At 43.5% G+C, this 23,435-nt stretch overlaps 2 protein-coding genes across 2 annotated transcripts in view; one reads left to right on the plus strand and one right to left on the minus strand.

Annotated features, from left to right (window-relative positions):
* mettl24 (methyltransferase like 24) overlaps window positions 1–18,753 on the minus strand; it is a 31,090-nt gene extending 12,337 nt beyond the window's left edge. Inside the window, exons 1-2 of the mRNA XM_035143433.2 lie at window positions 18,063–18,753; window positions 2,492–2,590 (exon numbers count right to left, since the gene is read on the minus strand). Coding sequence (XP_034999324.1) covers window positions 2,492–2,590; window positions 18,063–18,401 — 438 coding nt within the window. The 5' untranslated portion in view covers window positions 18,402–18,753. The remainder of the gene's footprint in view (window positions 1–2,491; window positions 2,591–18,062) is intronic.
* LOC118099140 (E3 ubiquitin/ISG15 ligase TRIM25-like) lies at window positions 14,892–16,351 on the plus strand. The gene is made up of 2 exons (XM_047338033.1): window positions 14,892–16,090; window positions 16,159–16,351. Exons 1-2 carry the CDS (start codon window positions 15,020–15,022, stop codon window positions 16,282–16,284), a joined length of 1,197 nt encoding a protein of 398 aa, XP_047193989.1. The 5' UTR covers window positions 14,892–15,019; the 3' UTR covers window positions 16,285–16,351.
* Window positions 18,754–23,435: the final 4,682 nt, after the last annotated feature.

The following is a 23,435-nucleotide window of genomic DNA, read 5'->3' on the forward strand; positions in this document are numbered from 1 at the left end:
AAGATGTGGGTAGGGACAAGCAGAGGTAAGAATGAAGAAGAAGGTGATTGAATGAAAGGAAGGAAAGGTCCACCATCTCAGAGCCCATCTGCTATTATCTGATGCCATTTCAGCACAAAACATAAACAGGAAGACTGTCTGTAGGAGTGTTGGGTTCAGAAGACATTTTGGCTAATCCCTATTAACGGCTATCTGCATTCACTAAAGATAAATTAAAAGGCTGATAGCCGATTAATTTTGGTAAATGTAAAACTTATTTACACGATTGTTCAAATTAGAAACAGTAACCAGAAGGCTTCAAAATCTTCTCCCCCTCCTGCAGATCCTGTATATTCCCATGCAGGATCCGTTTAAAGAGTTTTAATGTTGGTTTGACAGACGAACAGAGGTGTGGTTGAGACGTGGCCCTGCTCCCTGTCGTCTGCTGTAAAGAGCACAACCACTGTACTCTGTGCATGAGCGTGCTGCAGTAATTTATTTAAATGAATCTGAAACACGCTTCGTTATGCTCATCATTGTTAATTTGTTCCAGTAGAAGGAATTCAGCAGCACAAGCACACACACACACACACACACACACACACACACACACACACACACACACACACACACACACACACACACACACACACACACACACACACACACACACACACACACACACACACACAGAGTGCACGGTGTCCAGTGAAATGCAAAATCACTCTGGATTATTTTTGCCACTTCTCATCCGCAGACATATCGGTGGCATCGAACGTCTGCACAGTTGCCCTGACTACTGAGCTGAAATAATGTTTGCGTTGACAATACATCAGAATAAATGAACTGTCATTACTGTTGTGAAGCTAATCAGAGACAATCAGCTACACTTTTTGTGATGTAATCTACTTTACTGTATGTTATTGCAATAATACCATGGACTGAATGTGGTATTTTCTTGATAAGTACCTTTCAGGCTGTTGAAATACGTTTGATAACACTTTCTCTTATCTGTGTGTGTGTGTGCCAGTGCATGCATGTAAGATACACGATTGCTATCGATTGGACAGTCGCGTCGTAAACCATCTCTCTGAGTAACAGCTCCACCAGCCACCGTGTCACTCAGCATTACAGCCCAGGACGCTGCTATGCCCCCACTAACTCCCTCCACCCTCGCCTGTCACTGTCTATGATGGACAGTTCCCTTCAACAGCCTCCCACACACACACACACACACACACACACACAAGCGTACGCACACACTCAAAGACAATCTCTGTCTCTCTGTTCCTGTCCTTGTCCCTTTCTTTCACACACAAATATGCACAAGTGGCTGCATGTACATCTACACACACACACACACACACACACACACGCACACACACACGTCCTGAGGCTAATTCATTGCTCGCTGAATGTCTGCTTTGTGGAAGATACAAAATGAGTGCTTAGTCATTTGGAGTAGAATACAGTGCCCTGCTGTGTGAGGGGGGAGAAGATAAGTTGCTGATTTATCCCCAAGTCAATTTCATTACAATAAAAAACCAGAGCACATGTAATCCCCCCCCCAAAAAAAATCTGTCTGTGTTTTTGCATTACCGTCACAATGTGGCACAGAAAATTAGGACTTTCTCAATCCCTCTGCAACGATCAGATTATGATCTCGAACTTCTTGATCTATTTGCAGTGATTTAATTTACTGCCATAGTCCGACAAACAAACCATAACATCCCGCTGATTGAGTATGAATAGAGGGAATGTGAGTTCCATCTGTATGGTAATCAATGGAGTAATGAATTATGTGTGTGCTGCCGAGCAAGACCAATAATCTTTGGCTGAGCAGAATGCGAACGAGGTGCCGGTGCGTGACAGAAACAAGCTCACTCTGGTTTTCTACACAGTACGACAACAAAGACCTGTCAAAAAAAATGCACTTCCTGCCCCACAAAGAGCAACAACTTACCCCTTTTCTATTCGTGCATCTGTTTAGAATATTTTGGTTTATTTGAACTTGAAGCAGTGAATGTCAAATGCTAATTAAAGCTGTTATGTTCCTTGATGGGACAGAACAAAAAAATTAACCACATCAACAGCGGCACACGGCAGAAAGTGAGCAACCAGGGGAATTAAAGCCAAGAAAACTGTACTTTTAGTTCCCTGTCACATAAAGTCAAAAGAGACAGTGTAATGCCATTATACATAATAGAATTGTACTTTTTTCCCCCAGACTCATATGAGGCTTTCAGGATTTTTGACACCTCGACCACCGTAATCAGTTCATCCTTCAGTCCAACTAAACATTTGTACCAAATTTTAAGAATTTCCCTCGAGGCGTTCTTGAGATATCGTGTTCACAATACTTTTGCATGGACGGACAGACAACCCAAAAAACACAATACTGTACCTGCAGCCTCTGGGTATCGCTGGTGTGGAGGCATAAACAAACCTTGGATAAAGATACAGCAAGCACTTAATTTAAGTGCCTGTGAGTGGTCGATTGATTATGACTCACTTGTGGTGTTGTGATGTAGCTGAGGAACCTTTTGGCCTCTTCCTCCAGAGAATGACTCTCACTGGCCCATGGCTCCAGCTCTATGTGCCACCGAGGAGTCTGCACACGCACACACCCACACAAACACAGGAAACAAGAAAGAAAATTGACAATTAACTCAAATCAAAGTAGGCCACTGGTAAAAGAAAATCAGTGCAAGGACAACAACAAAGGGAGCTTTATTCTTTCAGGTATTAGAAACCGCTTGTGCAAAGCCACTGATGGAACTAGGTCACAATGTGCTCAGAGCAGGATTTTCTTCTCCACCTGCGTATTAGTGACAAATAAACTGCTAAAGTTCATTGGGCCATTGTTGTCTCAGTAAAACGGGGGGCTGCTGTTTATTCCTATGCGTCCTGTACTGTGAGGTACGGATTATAAATAAAGTTCAGCTGTGGCTGACAGTGGAAAAATGAGACTTCACCATCTGCTGGCTGGAGCGGAGCCTGGTGAAGTGCTGCTGTGTGATCGCATTCCTGAAACCTGGCGGAGCTCGGCCTTATGCAGTCGTTTCTGCAGGAATGTGTCTGTTTGTGATCAGAGGAGAAGCAACGAGAGGCAGAGCTGTGACGATGCATTTGTTGATTGCACAATCATTTCTTGTATCAGATGCTACAAACCGGCGTTGATCAGCAGCTGCTGTGTAAATTATCCTGTGTGATTTCATGGTCGACGGCTTCCAAGCCACCGGGGCCCTCCCGCCTGTGTGAGTGGTTTATGAGCACCGCAGTTTGTGGTTGTTCACAGATCATCTCTGGCCTATCTGGGTCGTGTTTGGGTTTGTTTGATGCTGCGGGCACTTGTGGAAAGTAATCTGTAAAAGGTGCTATGGTGACGTCAGGTTTGTTTAGGAAAATAACCTAATGTTAGGATTAATTCCCATCTTGTGTTGGAACTCATTCCCATGTTTCCATGTGTTTTTTTCCTCTCTGTCTCTCCTCACAGTTACACCCTCCACTTCAGCTTTGTGATGGCACGCTCTATCCAGCAGGCTTCATACTTCACATGGTTTCATATATAGTCACTGACAAATTGAGGTTGAGGTTGATTTGCCCTGAAACTGGAGGTTGGAGTCTTCGATTATCTTCTAGATCGTGTGTAGATCAAATCTGTCATTCATTCATCTTCATTTTTGTAACATGACAGTGGATAGAATAGAGTTGTTCAAGTTCACACAAACACATTAACACACCAAACCAAATAACCACACTGAGGAGAGCTCACATCAAATAAACGTATCGATATTAGATTTTATAAAAGCAGCACAGACCTTGTGCTTATTCAAAACTGGTTACTGTGGGATGTTTTTTACCTCAGCCTCCACATGGTGTGTTTGTTTTTCAGTTCCTCCATATAAATTTCATTCAGACCACATCTCTCTGTCAAAACCCACAATCTGACAACCATCCCTGACAAAAACAAGGGAAGCAGAAACACCTTTCCAAAACAAACGCTGCTTTAAAAATACCCCGGTGTCGGTGGGATTTTATAGAGAGAGAAAAAAACTGTATGTCAGTCTGTTGTTTACACCTAAACAAGTAATATCTGCCTTTCTGCATCAGGAGGACACTGAAAACTCCCAGAGCTCCCTGTCTCCTCGCTGCCCTTTTCATCTCCTCGCCGAGTCCTGGCTGCAAAGCTCAGCTGTCAGGCCCCCGTACGTCAGCCCGGTGCAGGTTGAGACAGGGCTGCTGATCACAGGCCAGATATCTGGGACAATAGACTCACTGGGAGGTTGCAGTGTGTATAAAGTGGAGGTGAACTGGAGCAGTGGGGGAAAAGTGGAGAAGCAAAGGGACGGAGCGAGGGTCGAAAATCACGCACACACACACACACATATATATCTGACCTTTAGAGGAGAGTAGAAAAGGAATGATTGAGCACACCTCCTCCCTTACACCTCCTCCATTGACTTGGCCGAGGGAGGAGGTGTGCTCGCAAGGTTTCTAATTTAAAGACTTGACTGGAGAGAAATATTGCCCTGGAGTTGTCGGACACATTTGTTATTCTTGCGGCTTGCAATTGATTTTTTCATGTGAACAAAAAACAAAATCTAAAATAAGTTTGGTGCACTTAAAGTGTGACATTGGGAATTTGTGTGTGTGTGTGTGTGTGTGTGTGTGTGTGTCACACATGTGCACATTCTGCCTCTGAGCTCTCGCTAAACTGCTGAATCCTCACTGAGCGTTGATGAGGTTGGTGTTAAGCCCCATGTTCAGTCAAGTTACAACAAGCCGTCAGCACCTCAGGGACAGAGGAGGAAAGCAGTGTTAATAACAAACACACAGGAAATCATTCAGACAGACGAGGCTGTTCAGACCATGACATTAGATATAAATACACACCCAGCCTGAGCCTCTCACGCCAGCTGCCCGGACATGAATGGAGAGATGAACATCAGGAATTAATGCTAATGTGACGACTTTGATGAAGAGTTTTCAAAGAAATATTTACATACGTGAGCTGCCAAGAAAGTTAAACATTGGAACTAGTATCTATTCATTTTATTATTGTATTATATGAGGAGTATTAGAGCCATATTGAAACAAACAAATGCAGAGATTTCAAGAATAAAATCGTAACTGAGAAGAAAGTCGTAATATTATGAGAGTAAAGTTGTAATATTGCGAGATTTAAGCTGTAATATTATGAGAATCAAGAAAAAACATAGTTTTAAGAAAGAACTGCAAGGAGTCCCTGTGCACACAATATTATGACTTTATTTTTTTTTCTCGTAATACTATACCAGAATAACTTTTATCTCAAAATCTCTGTCTTTTTTCCCCCTGTAAGTGTCTCTACATGAATACTGGACAACAACTGAAGAGCCAGCTGAACGACCATGAGTGACACAGATGTGGACGTGGCAGTTCAAGTGGAAGCACTGGAAGAAGGTAAAAAACTAAAGCTAAAATGCCAATTGAGGTGAAAGTGCTGAAAAAGAACTTGGAGCTGAAAAGCTGGTTAAAGTGTGCGAGATAAACTGAGCTGCAGTTGAAGGTCTTGATGGAAATTGGCGCAAATTGAAGAAGAAGAAAAGAAAAACATTTCCAATGAAACTGCCGGTGCACTGCTGGGGATTTGCTTTCAAAACACTTAGAACTGTACGGGAACTGAAATAAACTGAGGTGGCAGCTGAAGTGCATTTTTAGGAGAAATTGAAATGGCAGCAAATAAAGGAAATGTTGGACAAGCTGTCACGAGTTTGGCGAGACAGGTCAGTTGAAGTGGAAGTCCTGTGGGTAATAAATAGAAATGTATAATCTGAAAGGTGAAATCTACTGAAGTGGAAGTTATTTCAGGAGAAAGTTGATAGATTTGACTTAATTATATTTTCATTTCACCACATTACTGCCCTTTCCTGCTCATTCTATTTCTCGGGGATATAAAAGTGATGGCTGCTTTTTTGATCTCTCTGTTGTGGGGCCTCTCTGCAGGGTCTGCATGTCTTCATGGAGCTGGGCGTGTTAGTGGATCTGTGCCTCTCAGCCTGGGTGTGAGTGAGGTGTGAGCAGCCAGGCCAAGCGTGAACAATCCCTGGGGGAGGACAGGATGGATGGGTGAACAAGAGATGACAGGATAAAAACACGCAAAGACTGTCTGCCAGAGCGATGAAGGCGAGAAGTGAGAAGAAGTGGGAGGTAGAGGGGAAGAGGGGGAGTTGAAAATGAAGGACAAACCCAGACGGAGGAGGAGGTGGAGTTCCACACCTGTGTATGGATTTATGCCGAGAATAAACCAAGTCGATACGTAGCAGTCGATGGCAGCGTGGTCAGAGCATCAGAGGAGACACAGCACAATCAGCGCTCAAGTAAACAAACAGAAGCGTATCAAATGTCACGGAGCAGCCGGCCACATGAGCCGTGTCTGCCCGTCTGGAGTCCGTACGGCGATGGGGGGAGCGCTGCCAAGTCAGGAACTGTCTGTCAGCAAAGAGCCGGAGCACCTGCTGCTCATTTTTGTTTTATTTGCATTCCTCTCACTACCCTCAAATGCTGCCAAGCTCCATGTTAGTGGATGGGACATGGAACAAACTAAAAAGTCAAAGTACAAGCCAAATATGTTTTTGTCAGAGATGATTTCTGTCCTTTTAGAGTAAATGTTTGCAGATGAGTTATCTGATGTTATAATATATAAATGTCATGATCGGCAGCTGAGACTGACTCATGATTGGCCGAGCACCTGTATTGATCCGTCCCCAGAGCCCTATACTGTGCAGACTCTGTCTCCAAATGGCAGTGTTCATATCCGAGATATATTAGCTTCATCCATCTCTAAATTCAATCTATGGTATAGATTTAGGTTTCTATTAAAAACTCAGTCATGTGCCAAATGAAGGTCAAGACATGATGGACCAGTGAAGTGGTGGTTTAATGAAACAGCAGGCGGCCCGTTTACAATGATCTTCCTCTGATTTCTTGTGGATGGCGAAGAGACTTGTGCTCCAGTGGTCTGTGCTAATGGGATTTAGGGAAAAATAGCAAAAAGAGGTTTAATGTTACCTCGGTGCAATGCAGCAAACAAAACTCTGCTGTCCCATTAAATTCAAAACTAAATGCTAGTCGTTGTTTGACTGAAAAATTGAAATCTAACAGTTAATCTTTGAGTCAAAGTGAAAACTGGTCAAAATCTGAATACACTAAAACCAAAAATATGTTTTTCTTTTTTCTTTTTTAATAGATTTGCAGTGTACTATAGATCTGCAAACGAGTATCCGATAAGTTTTATTTCATGGTCAGATCAAACCTGTTGATTCCAATAATGCATACTGGGTATATTTAGAACAGCAAAAGCAAAGGGTTTCATATTACTGTCTGGTATTAAAAGTATAAAAAAGAGAGTGTAAAATAAAAGGATTTGTAAGCTCCCGGTGTAGCTCGACATTATGATACACACATGATAAACACAACAAATCAGCCGCTCTAAGCTCCATCATTCTGTCTAATCTGGGAGATGCGTGGAGACTGGCAGTCGGGCCCGACCCAGCTGTCTCCGCTTCCTGCAGTCGTCTCTTCTCCCTCGGCTCATCGGCCGATCCCAGCTCACTGCCAGAGCACTCTGAGACACAGAGAGGGTATAACAGAATTAAAGCGGGGGATTACGCTGATCTTTTTAATAAAGGCAGTAATCTCTGAAGAAGTTGAGCCTCAGTCTCCGAGGCAGAGCCATGTGGGAGAAGCCTGTGAAGGAGTGGAGGGTGGAGGGAATACGTGAGCCGGGTGCGGGGGTGGTGGTGGTGGTGAAGGTGGGGGGGGAGCGCAGATGGAGGATGAAGAGATGGTGTGTGTGAGAATAACAGCCGGAAAAGGTGTTGGTTGTACAGTGGTGCAGATGAACGCAACACACACATTCCACACACACCATCCTGCAGACTTCTTGACGATTTCCGCCCCATGTGACGTAAATGAAGGTGGATCGATGGCCGGTGCAGGTCTGTTCCCCCTGACCAGTTTCTGTCATCGCCTCCGTGGCATCAGCATTTTATGTCCGTGTTGCTTAAATCAAATCTGACCTCCCTCCACCGTCTTGCGAGTGCAAAGCTGCATTTTTACTGTTTTTGCAGGTGCATCACAAACATCCTGAATAGACCGTATTCAACCCAAAGAACCGAGACAAGTAGCTTATCGATTACGACCTACGGTTCCGTTCAAGTGTTAAACGACATCTACCAGTTGTGGGAGCATCTGGCTTTTCAGCAAACGCCATCAAAAAATGCTCATTGCTCTCTACATTTTCCGAAACTTCCTGCCAGTCCATGTGAAAATATGGAGCGGAAATTCAAGCAGGTGGTCACGTTGAAGACAAAGCCAAACTGAAAACCCCCTGAAAATAAAACAAATATCTCAAGATGAAACAGATGAGCCACACACATAGAAGACACAGACAAAGGCGTAAATTTGGAAAGACGGGGTCATTGTACATGTGGTGTAAACGAAGGCAAGTGATTTCCGCAGCCAAACGTGCACGCTTTACGCAGGTAGTCACTCAAAACAGCTGGTACACGGTTGCTGAGAGTATACCTCATGCACATAGAGTATACATCTGTATTTCTTTGCCATAGAACCTGACCACAGTGGGAAATCAGGGATGTTACTGGTCTGGAGCGTGTGCTTTTCAAGCAGCTGTTTCTTGCTAGGGTTTTATAGATTCCTATAAAAGTTGTTTGTGGTTTCCAACTAACTCTGAGCATAAGAAACTGCAGCTCTCATCAGAAAACAGATAATCACTCTCCCTCTTTCACATGCATGCACACTCAAGCGTACATATTTGAACACACACACACACACACTTTATAGTCAATCATTTTGACTTGTCCTAGCTTGTGCCATCAACTTGAATATCTGTAGAACTGCTCTGTTGCCTTGGAAACACCGTCATCCTGAGAGCATCAATGCATGGAGGCACGTACAGATGCTCCTGTTCAGCACGGCGTGGATTGACATGGTTGTGGAGGTTGGATTGAAAAAAAAAGATTGACACTGCTGAGGACACGTTGTCGTCTGATTCGATCCCACTGTGTTGGAGTCGGGCCGAGACAGATGGGGTCTCGTGGCGGGCCTTCGGTTAAACGTGTACGTGTGTGTTGGAGTTTTTCCACGCGAGTATCTTTACTGGACAACATCCCAGATATGAGATCTGTGTTTGACGTCTAGTTGGCAGGAGCGGAGGACACACGCTGTGCACAATATGATGCTTATACTTCCAGAGACGTAGCTGCAGAAACAGAGTTAAACAGACGGAGGCGGTTACTTTCATTCTCAACTTTTGTTTTACCAGTTTGTCCACTTGTGTCTTACACATAAATAATTACTCTGTTTTGAAATCAATAGAGGAGGCAGGAGAAATGCGTATTTCAAGCCACGTCACATCATGATCGGCGACGCTCCTGGTTGTTTTGAGCGATTAGCGGCCTGTCATCATTATGGAGCTGTCTGCACCAGCCCTCAGCTCAGTGTTAATGCTTCTAATTTTGCATCCCCCGCTCTGTGCCGTCCTCTCTGTACATTCTGCGTCCTCATTATCACTCTGCATCATCTATCAAATTAATATCGCCGATTTAGAGCAGGAGACGGAGGCAGAGAGACGGAGGCAGAGAAAGGTCCTTTCCAAGAAGTGGTAGAGTGTTTCAGGCCCGAGAGAACAGCAGGCTCTTTAAATGGTTGTTCTTCAGGTTCACTGGGCTTCTCTGTTGCTGCTGGGGCTAAGTGGTGGCAGCTGAGTGTCTCTGTTGTCTTTGCAAGGTAAGGTGAATGTCAAACGCAGCCGAAATGGGTTTCTGCAACACACACACACACACACGCACAAACCTTGGGCGTTTCATGCGACACACAAAGTGCCGTTTGACAGGGGCAGGTATTCTGTGTGAGTGCTCGTGCACGTGGATGCAGCGGTGTAGGTGAGGATGAGAGCACACGGGCGTCTTATTTCAGAGGTCAATGCACCCATTCATATCAGCCGGGAGGGAGGCCGCGAACTTTCTGGAATGTTCCAGACAAGGCCCCCGTGTCTGAGGGGGAGCATTGTTCGGTCAGGACGCTGGACTTGACAGTTTGACACTGACTTTTCCCCCCTTCCTGTGGGCGTCTTTGTCTGCTAGCACACAACAGACCCTCTGTTTATTCAGTCAATAACATGAAGTGCATTGAGTGTTTCTCCATGAGCAGCACACGGTTTTAATCATCTTGTCTTTGGAAGTGTGTTTATATAGAAATGCATTTAAAAGTCATGATCAGAGGAGTCGACTGTTGACTATAGTGGGATCTGGTTTAGGGATTTACATTTTAAACCCTTGATATTAAAAGATGATTTTAAATTTCCTTAAATTTTGCAAAATGGGGAAGGTTTATTTGTGTTTTTTTTATCCTGATTCCAGGTCAGCTTGTTTTCTGTTGGCCTGACTTTGATACTAATGATTGATGAGGGAGAGAAATCATGTTCAAGAGGCCAAAAACATGTTTTGTGAGGCGGCCGGGACCTTGACATTTTACCGAACAAATCTGATCATTTAATCTGTGAGTGTAGTTGAGCATTTGTACCAAATTTGAAAGGATTCTCTGGAGGCAATCTTAAGAAAACTTGTTCATAAGGCAAAAAAAGGGTTTCGTGGGGTCAAACTTTTTTTTGCTTAAACAAATATCGCCTCAAAAAGTTTTTTTGGACTGCAACTGTAGAATCAGTCAACATTAACGTATAATAACCAGAGTCAGGAACTGCACTGTTTGTAAAGGATGACATTCTTTAGCTCAAGAAGAAACAAGGAGCGGAGCACGACCCAGGTGACATCAGCCGCCCAGACGATGATGTCTTGTGACTGCCCGGTTCCCCACATGCCCCAGCCAGAGGTTAAAGATGCCTGAGAACTGACTCTGGTCACACCTTTGGGATTACAGAAGTCAAACCCTCTCATTCTTTTCGAACAGCCTCTCGCTTTCTCTCTCCCCTTCTCTCCCTCTTTCCGAGACACGACCAAGGTCACTGGGTTTCTGCATTAGAAATTCCAGCGGGGGCCTGATACTGGTCCGGCTGGCGTCGGCCGGCGCAGACCGGCGCAGACGGTACAGAAGTCGCCTTTTATCTGTTCTCACTATTGTTCTCATTACTTTTAGTATTAAAGTAATTAATACTTGCCAATAGGGTTAGGGTTCGCTAATTAAAAGAAATAATTTGAAATAAAACACAGGTTTGATTTTAATCGATTAACTTAATCAAAAGTATTCTGCTTTACTGAAACAGAGAGAATAGTCAGAGAGCCACGGCCGTGTATCTAAACCCCCTCTTCACTTTTTCCGTGGCTGTTGCAGAACTAAAAGCAATAAATAGTTTGTACATCTGACAATCTGCCATTGCTGCCAACAGGATAACAAAGAAAACCGTTTCTACTAATAGATGCTATCGCCTGTAGCAAGGCCGTGTAAAACATGACAAGAAGATCAGTTACTGCACGGGGTGGGGTGCACAGATTGCCTTTTGTCATCTCGACATCGCTGGATGATCACTGCAGCTTTAAAAACTGCACGGCCAGTCTCAAAGCATCCACGGTGCCAGTCTTCTTCTCTGATATGATCCACACGCTGCCTGCCTGCCTGAGTGTGTGTGACATGTGAGTGACAGCCGACCCATTTGAGAGAAATCTCCGAATCTGGAAAAAAAGCCTGCCCGTGAAATGGTGCCGTTCTCCCACTGTGGAGCGAGGACATTAAGAATTGATAAGGTGGCAATGCAGTGGAAGGGCTACCCGTGTAACAGTTTAACATTAATAATTCATCCCTACGCTAATTTGGAGACGTCTTTGTTTGGCTCCTTTCCAGTGGTAAGGTATATGTGAGGGGGGGGCTGGAGGAGAAAAGTTAAGAATAAATCACTTCCAAGCTGCAAACTGATGATACTGTTTTCAGAGATGTGAGGGAAAGAAATTAGAGAGTGGCGCGAGGGAGTAAAAGCAGCAGTGACTACAATATTCTCTTTTTTTGACAAAATAAGTCTTATTTTTTCGAAGGTTTCTGCTCTAATAATTTTGTCTTTAACAGGATTGAATACAGTTGGAGTGTTGACAATACAATAAGAGAAATGAGACACTTGACACTGGAGTCACTGCAGGTGATATTTGCTTCTTTTATCCAACCACCTCATACAAGCATGTCCTCTACTAGTGGCAGGAGGGGAGTGGGAAGCATACTCGTGCAAATAAGTGTGTGTGTGTGTGTGTCACTGTGACTTCAGGGCCTTGACGTCTGTTTATTACTGTGTTAAAGTCAGGGGGCTGAGTTATCAGTCTGCTCTATAGTCTCCGTCTTTCTCTCCTTCTGCCTCCATCTCTTTCCCTCCCTCCATCTCTTCCCTCTTGCTGCTGTTGTTTTGGCCCCAAACATTTCATGTCTGTCTACGATTTTCCAACTCATCCCTCTTCTCTCCCCTCCTCCCAGCGGGGAGGCCTGAAAGAGGTAAATGATTAAAGGGCATGTGTGTGTGTGAGCGTATTTATGAGACTGTCAGACAGCTAAGAGATTAAATTCCCTTTAGATTGGTTATTACTAAAATAAACCCTCGGGGCTCTCTCTCTCGCTCTCTCCACACACACACAGTTTATAGTGGGAGACAGAATTTGTCCGCAACAGTCTTCCACGTCACCTTTCTACTCTCCAGCTTCATGAATGCGTTTGGAAATGAGCTTTGCCTTTCTGAACGATTTTCTCGCTTCGTTTTGCAGAGAAGAAAAGAATTATAATCCTCAACTTTTGCCATTTTCAAAGTGCAGCAAGGATGACGAGGCAGCTGTGTCACCTTGTACTTGTCGGAAAAGCCATCAATCACTCGGCAGGGGGATATTATTTGGGAAGATGAAGTGAGATGGAACTGGCATCGTTATTCAGACAGAGTTTTATATGTGTCTCAATCCCTGACTGAGACTGAGACACTAATAAACCTCCATATACACAGGAACTGTTGACAGAGAAGCGAGAGAGTTTCCCCAGCAGCACAAGGGGTGAGTTTGGTGTTTGTTCTAATCAATAATATTGATTGATTATATTGAATTCAAAATGATTTCAAAGGAAACCTTGTGTCTTTAGCCGTGAGGTCAGTCGTACGGACAGTACATGTTTCTCTCATTTGATACACTCATGAAATGCAGTAGATGCATCGTTCTTTACCCACTGATTCATATGCTCAGTCAGAAGAACTCACTTTGATAAACAAACGCCTGCACTTCCAGCTGCTGATGAAGATCATGTGATATGATCGACAGCTCCAGAACAGCTAATAAATATGACAACTCACAACCCACATTTAGTTTTCTATAATTTCCCTGTTCGACAAACCTGGGGACGCATTGATTTAATTTTGTGATATTTGCATGGGATTGTGCGATCGCCATTTCTAATGGTGGGCGACTGCAAACATTGTCCTTGTGTACATTTAATTGATTATCTAATCAGATGAGTTGTTTGCGTTTATGACTGTGTCTATAAACACAGACGTGCAGCCTTGTTAAGTTTTACTGTGCTTATCAAAAGACATTCGTACATTCTGTGCTTCACGTCTCACAATAGAAACAAATATGACAAATGGTAATGATAAATGATAAATGGTGAATGAAAGAGAACGTGACAGTGTGGCAGCACAAATATTAGTTAAGTGAGGATGAGCCAGGATAAGCCAGCCTGCATCAATATTACTGTCCATGGAGTCATTGTCAGTTAACTGAATTTATATAAAAACTCAAGACATGAGAGTAAAACTTGGTTAAAAAGTAGTAGGTCAGTAGCTGTTTGTTGTGTACAGCTTCGTTTGTCTAGTGTATGCACTGATGCTTTTACACCATAGAAGTTCATAACTCATAAAAAATATTTTGAAGTTGAAGGATAAGTAACAATAAGTCTATTTTATTTTGTTCTTATGGATGTTAGTGTATTTAACGAAGAGTCCTTGGACAATTCCTATGAGATACCGTCATAAGGAAACATTTGGGCCAAAGTCAACTTATGATAGTCAATAAAACTGTAAATATGCAATTGGACAGTAAAATTTTGTGAGTCTCACTTTGCTGTCTTGTAACAACAATAAATTTATTCAGCCTAGAGAGAATAAATATAAATGGAGTGTGCCTGGTCCTACCGTTACTAAAACTTTGTTCCTTTTGTGGTATTTCCATCTACTTTGGTACAGTTGTAATCAATAAATTGCTTCGTGAGCAGTGACATCTCTGTGCATCATTGCTATCATGGAGTTATTAAGCATCTTATGTATAATTCAAGGCAAGGATAAAAATGTACATTTGTCCTTTGGTTTATCACAGTTTATTCAGGCTCAGTATCAGTCACACTGTAACTGGGAATACAGTCTTTGAGTTTTTACCTATTCAAAGACACCAAAATCATGGATCCAAACCGTGTAGCAACAGAGGCAGATGCTTCTGAACAGTGTGGCAACAAAGGCAGCTGCCTCCAAACAGTGTGGCAGCGGAGGCAGATGCCTATAAACAGTGTGGCATTAAAGGCAGATGCCTATAAACCGTGTGGCAACAGAGACAGCTGCCTATAAACAGTGTGGCATTAAAGGCAGATGCCTATAAACCGTGTGGCAACAAAGGCAGCTGCCTCCAAACAGTGTGGCAGCGGAGGCAGATGCCTATAAACAGTGTGGCAGCAGAGGCAGCTGCCTATAAACAGTGTGGCATTAAAGGCAGATGCCTATAAACCGTGTGGCAACAGAGGCAGCTGCCTATAAACCGTGTGGCATTAAAGGCAGATGCCTATAAACCATGTGGCAACAGAGGCAGCTGCCTATAAACAGTGTGGCATTAAAGGCAGATGCCTATAAACCATGTGGCAACAGAGGCAGCTGCCTATAAATGGTGTGGCATTAAAGACAGATGCTCTTTTCAATAGTGTCTTTAAACATGGTAAAAAGAGGAAGTGAACGAGAGCAGAAGGAGCAGAGATCCTAAGTGAAACGAGTGAAACTATTCTACAGTCACTGGCACCAGGTGAAATGGCGCAGCAAGAAATTCAACTGGACAGAGAAAGATTCTGCTGTAAGATCTGTAAGGATCTAATGAAGGATCCGGTGACTATGGGCTGTGCACACAACTACTGTATGAGCTGTGTTAAAACCCACTGGGACAATGAGGATGACAGAGGAATCTACAGCTGCCCCCAGTGTAGACAGACCTTCACACCGAGGCCTGTCCTGGGGATAAACACCATTTTAGCTTATTTAGTGGAGAAGCGGACAAAGAGTGGACTCCAAGCTGCTCCTGCTGATCACTGCTATGCTGGACCTGAAGATGTGGCCTGTGGTTTCTGCATAGGGAGAAAACTGAAAGCTCTCAAGTCCTGTTTGGTTTGCTTGGCCTCTTATTGTGAAAGACACCTCCAGCCTCATTTTCAATCACCTCTATTTAAGAAGCACAAGCTGGTGGAGCCCTCGGAGAAGCTCCAGGACACCATCTGCTCTCGTCACGATGAGGTGAAGGAGATTTTCTGCCACACTGATCAGCAGTGTATCTGTTATCTCTGCTATGTGGATGACCATAAAGACCACGACACAGTGTCAGCTGTAGCAGAAAGGACTGGGAGGCAGAGAGAGCTCGGGCAGATGAGACAAACAATCCAGCGGAGACTCCAGGACAGAGAGAAAGATGTGAAGCTGCATCAACAGGAGTTGGAGGCCATCCATGGCTCTGCCGATAAAGTAGTGGAGGACAGTGAGAAGAACATCACTGAGCTGATCTGTCTGCTGGAGAAAAGAAGCTCTGATGTGAAGCAGAAGATCAGATCCCAGCAGGAAGCTGAAGTGAGACGATTCAAAGAGCTTCAGGAGAGACTGGAGCAGGAGATCACTGAGCTGAAGAGGAAAGATGATGAACTGAAGCAGCTCTCAGACACAGAGGATCACAACCAAATTCTACACAACTACCCCTCACTGTCACCACTCAGTGAATCTACACACTCATCCAGCATCAGGAACGGTCCTCTGAGGAACTTTGAGGACGTGACAGCAGCTGTGTCACAGGTCAGAGATCGACTAGAGGACATTCTGAGTGGGACAGACACAAATAGTGTATTGAATATGTGTCAAGTGAATGTTTTACTGTTAAGATCAGAGTTGCCTTTTTAGTATATTCACAGGAAATCACACTGGATCCAAACACAACACACAAGCATCTGTTGTTATCTGAGGGAAACAGAAAAGTAACACGAATGGGAGATCTATCAATCAGACAGATTCACAGTTTGACTCTTGTTGAGGGTTAAGGGAAGAGGATGTCACTCCTTGTCAACATCTATGACAAAAATTTGGATTTTTAAATTTTTACCCATAAAAATGATATCTCTGTGTTGGGCAAAGTCTTGGGATTCTCACCGTGTTTTTATATTAAATGATGCAATCGTAGCAGCAGAAGTTTGTCTTCTTCTGTCGGTTTATGCTGTTGATGTTGTATTCAGACTGCAGAGTTGCAAGATCCAGATCTGACATTACTCGACTAGTTGATTAGTTAGTTAGTTATATTATATTATACTGAACAGTGTAGAATGAACTGAAAAATCCCATTTTTACCACAGTACACTGCAACTCACTGAACACCAACGTGGACTACTCTAAAGAAACTAGAATTGTAGACAGCTTGATCACTGTGCAAAACTTTACTGCAAAGAAGCTTTTATAAACTAATGTTCACCTCTTGCACCTCGCCCACTAATAATTGAGCTTCTATAGGAATGTTCTCTGAAGTCCCTTCATTGCTTTTCATCGAGGTCACTGGATTGTCGTCTTCTTCTCGGAGCAGCAGTCCTGCTTTATTTCATCCACTGTGCACGAATATGTGAAGTTGAAGAGAGAAACTAAGAAAGATGTGGGTTAGAAGTGGGAGGAGAAGTCTGACAGCAAGAGTAAGGATGAGAGCATGGAGAACAGGAACAAGGTAACATGACAGAGCAAAAGAGCGAGTGATCATCGAGATGAGAGGGAGAGAAAGCGAGAAGTATGAGGAGTATGCACGCAGACAAACTAAGAAAAGAGAGAGAGAGAGTTAAATGGCAGCAGCACACGACACAGGAATTTAGTTAAGGGCCCCTCCAGGGCGTCTTATGTGACAAATTTTGTGTTAGGAAGCACGGAGAGAGAGAGCATATGGTGAGATGCATTATTGATGGTGCAGGAGTGCTGATCTCTCAGTGTGACATAATAGCCCTGCAGTGATTTCCACGGCATTTAAAACTCGGTTGGTTTTAAATCATTTAAGACAAATGCGAACAAGTAAATCTCAAAGTAACAGAGGCAGGGGATGCAACAGGGAGGAAGCGAGAGGCTGAGGAGAGGCAGACTTGTTGTGCTGGGTGCGGGGGGGGGGTTTGATGGAAATTGGCCGTGAAAGGGGACAAAAGGGAGACGGATGGACGCGGGGATCAAATGACAAAATAAAGGCGGCTGAGACGGAGAAAAGAGCAGCGATGAGGCAAAGAGAGGGAAAAATTAAAAGCACAAAAGAGAAGGAAGTGGGAGTTTGGTTAAGCTGGTGCTTTAACACGCCCTTCAAAGGTCAAGGGTCAAGCCCATGGAGTGTGTGTGTGTGTCGGTGTGTGTGAATAGCTGTGTTTGCTCCAGAGGACATTGCATCTGAATGGTCTTTTGTTATGGCCGACTTTGTGTATAGATTTGCAACTGATACAGCGCGGCCAATGTTTGTGTGGAAGTGACAACTGTTTAAATTGTGCCCATTAATCAAAGAAACTGTAGATGCAGCCTTCTCCGGCTGCAAACCCGCGCTGACAAACTCTATTTTTCAACTTCAAAAAGCGTCTCACAGGCGCTCATTGAACATGCATTGATTCTGGACGCCTGTTCTTCCCTCATCACCCTCCCGGGGATTACTGGGATTTGAGCTGGCGACTCGCAGACATGGAGTGAAAGCTCTTTATTGAGCCGCTCTGTCTCCTGCTGCACTGATTTAGGATCAGATAAACTTACAAGAATCTTAATCGCAGCAGTTTAGGGTTTAGAAGTTGATGTTCAATATCAAAGTTCAGCATACCTTTCTGTGCGGGCTGAGAGGAGCTGAGGGGGCCTCTCCGTCCTCGTCCCTCTTCTTACCTGGACTCTCCTTCTTCAGGGTCCGAACGTAAGAGATCCTCTTTTTGACGCTCCTGTCCTGCTCCTCTACTTCTGCAGACACCCGCTTAGTTCTGCTTTGTTGGCCCAGGTTCTGATCAGACAGGATGGGACGTCCCGCAGCTGAGGGACGTCCCGGGGGTTCAGATGTCCCAGACCAACCTGTCTCTAGGATAACATGAACGCACACGCACACGGCAGTGAGCAGAACACCCACACGCAGCAGCAGTCCCAGGGATGGTCGCTCTCTGCCCATGTCCATTCAGGGTATTTGTCCTCTCTGCCTCTCTGACTCACTTCAGTCCATCTCCTCAACTAGAAGTGTTGGTTTGTCCATTGCTTTTTCTATCCCATTCTTCATATCCTCTTTCCTTCTGTTCTTTCCTGTTCTCTTCTCTTCTTCTCGTGCTGCCTCTCCTTCCCTCCAGGTCCAACGTCCACCATCAGACCAACACAGTTAAGTTAATGAGTCAGAAACACATGAAGAATCACCCCTGCTCACAAACCAGCACACGTGTGCCTGCTCTGCATCTCAACCTGAGCGATTGTGTGCATGTTGGTGTGTGTGTGTGTACTTGTGTGTCATGAGGCTCTGCATTAAATTACACTGAGAAGACGGGTTGTGTGCCGCCTTCTTTGAAAACTTTGGGAACTCCCTCCTCACACACTCCCATGTCCCCCTTTCCCCCAAACACACACACGCCCCTTTAATTTGCCGTCTTTTTCTCTCCAGCTCCACTAACACACACACTCACACACACATACAAACACACTCCTCTGTTGCTTTCCCCCCTCCCCTCCGACTCTCGGGTTACCGTGTAACTCTAGATGTGGGCAGGACCTGCTGCTCCGCTAAGGGCCCAGCTTGCACTTCTCTCATCTGCATACACTCTACCCTCTCATACTGCAGGACTGCTCATACTGAATACTAGTACTATAACTTACAAGTATAAAAACCTTTCAGTGCACCAATAAAAAGTGAGATATAAACATATTCTCAAATTCTAGGACTTTGAGAGAAAATCTAATGACCAGCGTTACATTTATTGGGTTAGAGTTATTTAAATGGACTTTTTCAATTACATTTCAGTACTTTTGCAAGTTTTTCACCTCTCTGAAATTGAGTTATTACTTTTGGTGCATGTTCAGAAATCCAAATCAACTTTTGCCAGTACAAGGTATTATTCCACCTGCCCTTGAAATTATGGGCCAGTCGCTGAAACTAACATCTCTGATTTTAATTTTGCTGCGTGTATTGGCAAGCCAACATCGCCCTAATAGTCTTCTCCGGTCACTTAATTAATGTTGTCATTGATTTTCCTTCCTTCCGACCACCAAATCTGCTGTTGTGTGTGAACAAATTAATAACCACAGCCCCTTCTTGTGCATCCACTGCATAAATAAGTTATTGACACTTTAAAACAAAACAGGACACGTCTTTTCTCGAGGCTGCCAAGGAGGAATGTCTTGAACAGTGGATGGAAGTCAGGGGTTTGCCAGACTTCCACAGAACATTGTCACATCAGCTCAATCTAAGAAAATGCAGGACAATGATAAAGCTGCAAATTCTCTCATCTGTTTGGAATCAATGACTCACTTACGTGTCTGGATATTGGCTTACAAGTAGCTCTCTACTGCCCCCTTTGGAGTAAAAAAAAAAAAAACTCTTTTCCAGCCAAACTATTGATGAGAGCAAGCAGGTGTATGCAAATGATTTTCCGTTGCTTGATGCTTGTGTTGTATTTCTCTACAACACAATTAATTAGCTTTCTGAGGACAATGACCATACACACCAACATACATTTTTTGAGAGTAAGACGGCAATAACACGGTCTAATAGATTAATTATAACAAAATACCTCATTCTTACTTACCTGCTCAATACATCTGTCAGTCATTTGAGTAAATTATAAGTCTGAGTCGCTTTTTATGGTTATGTTAATGATCTTACACATATATGAAAAATATATGAGAGACGTTTGCAACAGAACTACCTACTTATTCATGTATTTATGTATTTATTCAGTTTATCAGTTCGCTTGTCAGAAGCTGGATTTGTGCAGGTTCCCTCACACTAACAATCTCTACTGCCGCCAAGTGGTGGTCATGAATACTTAGGACCACATGGATTTGATTAGAACTCATTCTGGGTCTGCGAGAGAATGAAGTGATGTAGGTCATATGGTAACTTCACTGGTAATTGACGCAGGATGGGATGAGAGAACATGAAAAGAATGCACCGAGATAAAGTGTAGCGTAGATTCCTGCAGGAAAGTCACACAAACTGTTGTACTGTTCCTATGTATTTGTACATGTGTGTGTGCGACCGTGTGTTCTCTTGGGTGAGTACACAACCCTAACACCTGAAAAAACAGCTACGAATGAAAGGTTGCAGAGACAAGTTCTTCTCGCTGAACAAAGGAAAAGTATTTTCTTTGTTGTTGAAGTTACACATATTGCAATGATTTGTTAGGATCTGACCAAAATCTGCTGCCACGTGGAGCGTATTTGTTTGCCCCTTTTTGCCTTTTTGCCTTTTCTCCTTTCTCCTCTCCTCTCTTCTCCTATTCCTCTCCTGCAGAAATAAGGTCGAGGCAGCAGAGGTCACGTGAACTTGATCCAGTGGATCCTCCTTATTTGGCGGTCCACAGCAGCCATTGCAAAGGTCAAACATGTGGTCATGAAGAGGTCCAACTTGTGAACTCAGCAGATAAAAATAATCGAGGGCAGCGGGAGTTAGCTACTGACTGAATTATTAATTGTGCGAGCAGAGAAATCTTTACTGTGACACAACATATCTGAAATCATTCATCCGAACAGCTATGTGACACAAAAGGTGTGAAATAAGCACTGTCTCAGATTGGATGCAGTATTTTTGAGTAGTGTTTACAGTCCGTAGATGGATGGCCTGTTGATTTCCAATGCTTAGTACACAATTAAGCTGTTGGATGCTTGAACAGAAATGATAAGATGAGCCTCCTGTGAATAAGGAGCAGAGGACAGAGGAACAAGACAATTATCACCCCAGCTACAAGAAGAGATGTGTAAAACCAGCATCAGCTCAAAACACATACTTGCTCATAGGCTATAAAAAGATCTGAGTTCAGGTTCGTGGCAGGTGGGATTAAAATGTGCAGGTTGTACAACCCAGCAGGTAAAACCAGATTCTACTGGATTGAGGGAAAATAAAAGCATTTCTTTCTGGGGTGGAAATAAACTTGTGAACTTGTGTAAACTTATCGACCCATCGCTCGGTGGGAAGCGGCCAGTTGTGACAGGAGCAGGTGAGAGTTGGCAAACCGTTAAAACCCTGTCGCTGCAGTTAGATCTCAAAAGGGCCAAACCTAAAAACTTCGAATACACCAGGTCACGAGGAAGTTTAACAACGGAATTGAAACGCAGCAGTGATCCCAGGGATAGTCGCCCCCCCTGCCCAGAGTATACATGTCCCAGAACAGGATATGCAAACAAACAACCATCTACTACTGCTCTATACGAGGATACGCTCTTTTTATCCTGAATGGTAGTACAAAGTTTCATCAGCAGCCTGCCACTCAATATCTCTGAAAACAAGAAAGGAGGTGGACGGCAAATAAAAGCGGGGGGGAAGCGACACAGCTCTTCAAACAAACTGGATCGAACTCCAGCCAGTGGTCATGAACCCCAATGTCAGTAACATCACTTCCCTTATGTTCTACAGGAAAGCTTCCACTGTGGGATCTGAACGAGGTCAAACACGAAATGCACTTTTTTAGTTTTATTGTCCATTACATCATAACCCTAGAAACAGGCTTTTCTCCCAAGCAGGCTTTGCACATTTTGGTGCATGACACGTATAATAGCTTAAATTCCTGATATAGCCTGCAGATCTCAATGAGTAGCTCCACTTGCATCCTCTGATTTATGGCACCAGCATCTGTTTTTGACATAAATCACCAACTGCTACTACTTTCGTGAAGCCATTGAATAAGTCTTTTGTGAAATGCAGCCTTGTGGCCCAACATGGAAATTGCGATGCACTCAGTTGTAGTTTTTTTTTTACAGTTATTAAACCAGGGTCTCCTTAATAATATGTTTTGTTGGCGTTTGAATGACGATACCGCGAGGCACACAGTCCTGCAGTTCATTTCAAGGTTGCGCACCGTTTGTGAAATTGTCGTTGTCAATTTGTGGGTCTGATTCCAGGTCAATTCTCCTGTTCTCATTATTTCCCATCTGAGGGAGTGATGCAGACGGCAAGTCAGCCTGGCAGCAAAAGCAAACAGTGTCTTAGTTTGTAGTGGACGTCCTGCTGAATCCGGCCAAGGCAAGGTGCAGTATGTCAACACGGCCACAGCCTCTACACAAAATCAATTATTAATCAAAGGGTCCAGTGGAAGCGCTCACTGACACAGAGAATCTGGATTCCCTGTTATGTATTTTGCATAGAAGAAAGAAGATGGTTATTATACATGTCAGCTAAACTCTCTCTCTCTCCCTCATTCTGCAGGTATCTGTGACTCCAGAGATGCAGAATCCAGATCTGACACAATTCAACTATTATTTATTTATTTGTTATTTATATATTTGATGTTTGTTTCTGTTTTTTCTCTCTACACTCTCCGGTTGTTTGCTGGCTGTGGGTAGATTCATATTTAATCTGTGCTCATCAGGCCCCACATACATGCAAACACATAGACACCAGCAAGTTTGAGAAGAGTTCAAACATTCATCGATTTAATTTGTTGATATTACTTTTGGTCATTTAACTTTATTTTAGAGAAAAGTTGTTGCAAATGGAATATTTTTGCGATTTATTCTATACTAGGGCATCAAGTTATTCCTTTTATCAAGAAAATAGATCACAGAACTAGCTAATAATAACAGAATAAGTATAATACCCACAACGTAGATATAAGGCTATTGTTGGACTGTAGATTCTATTATTTACATCGATAATGAAAAGAATAACTAGTTGCATCTCTGGTTTTGGGAGAAGAGAACTAAGCGGACGATGTGAGGATGCAGCGTGTTGCTGGTTCGGAGATGAACCGTGACCTTGTGACGCTTGTGAACTCAGCAGCTCATTGACACTATGCTCCGGTTGTAAACACCAGGCCTATTTACAGCAGCTTTTTGTTTCACCGGCTTTTGAAAAGGCCGACGCTGCAATGACGACTCCTGAATATTTCCTGAATGTTGTGATGATTTCTTTACAACCATGTGCTCATTTGTAGGGAACTCCAGGAGTGTGTTGTGCAATAATGCATTAAACGTGATACCATAAAATGGTGTGCCTTTCGGCATTCAATACATT

This window comes from Hippoglossus stenolepis, chromosome 20, assembly GCF_022539355.2.
Source record: "Hippoglossus stenolepis isolate QCI-W04-F060 chromosome 20, HSTE1.2, whole genome shotgun sequence".
NCBI classification, from domain to species: Eukaryota; Metazoa; Chordata; class Actinopteri; order Pleuronectiformes; family Pleuronectidae; genus Hippoglossus; species Hippoglossus stenolepis.

Excerpts from the sequence above, each read along its gene's own strand:
- LOC118099140 (XM_047338033.1), top strand. The coding sequence starts at position 15,020 with ATGGCGCAGCAAGAAATTCAACTGGACAGAGAAAGATTCTGCTGTAAG. Across the intron at positions 16,091-16,158 it reads GTGGGACAGACACAAATAGT|GAAATCACACTGGATCCAAA; the intron begins GTATTGAATATG and ends GTATATTCACAG.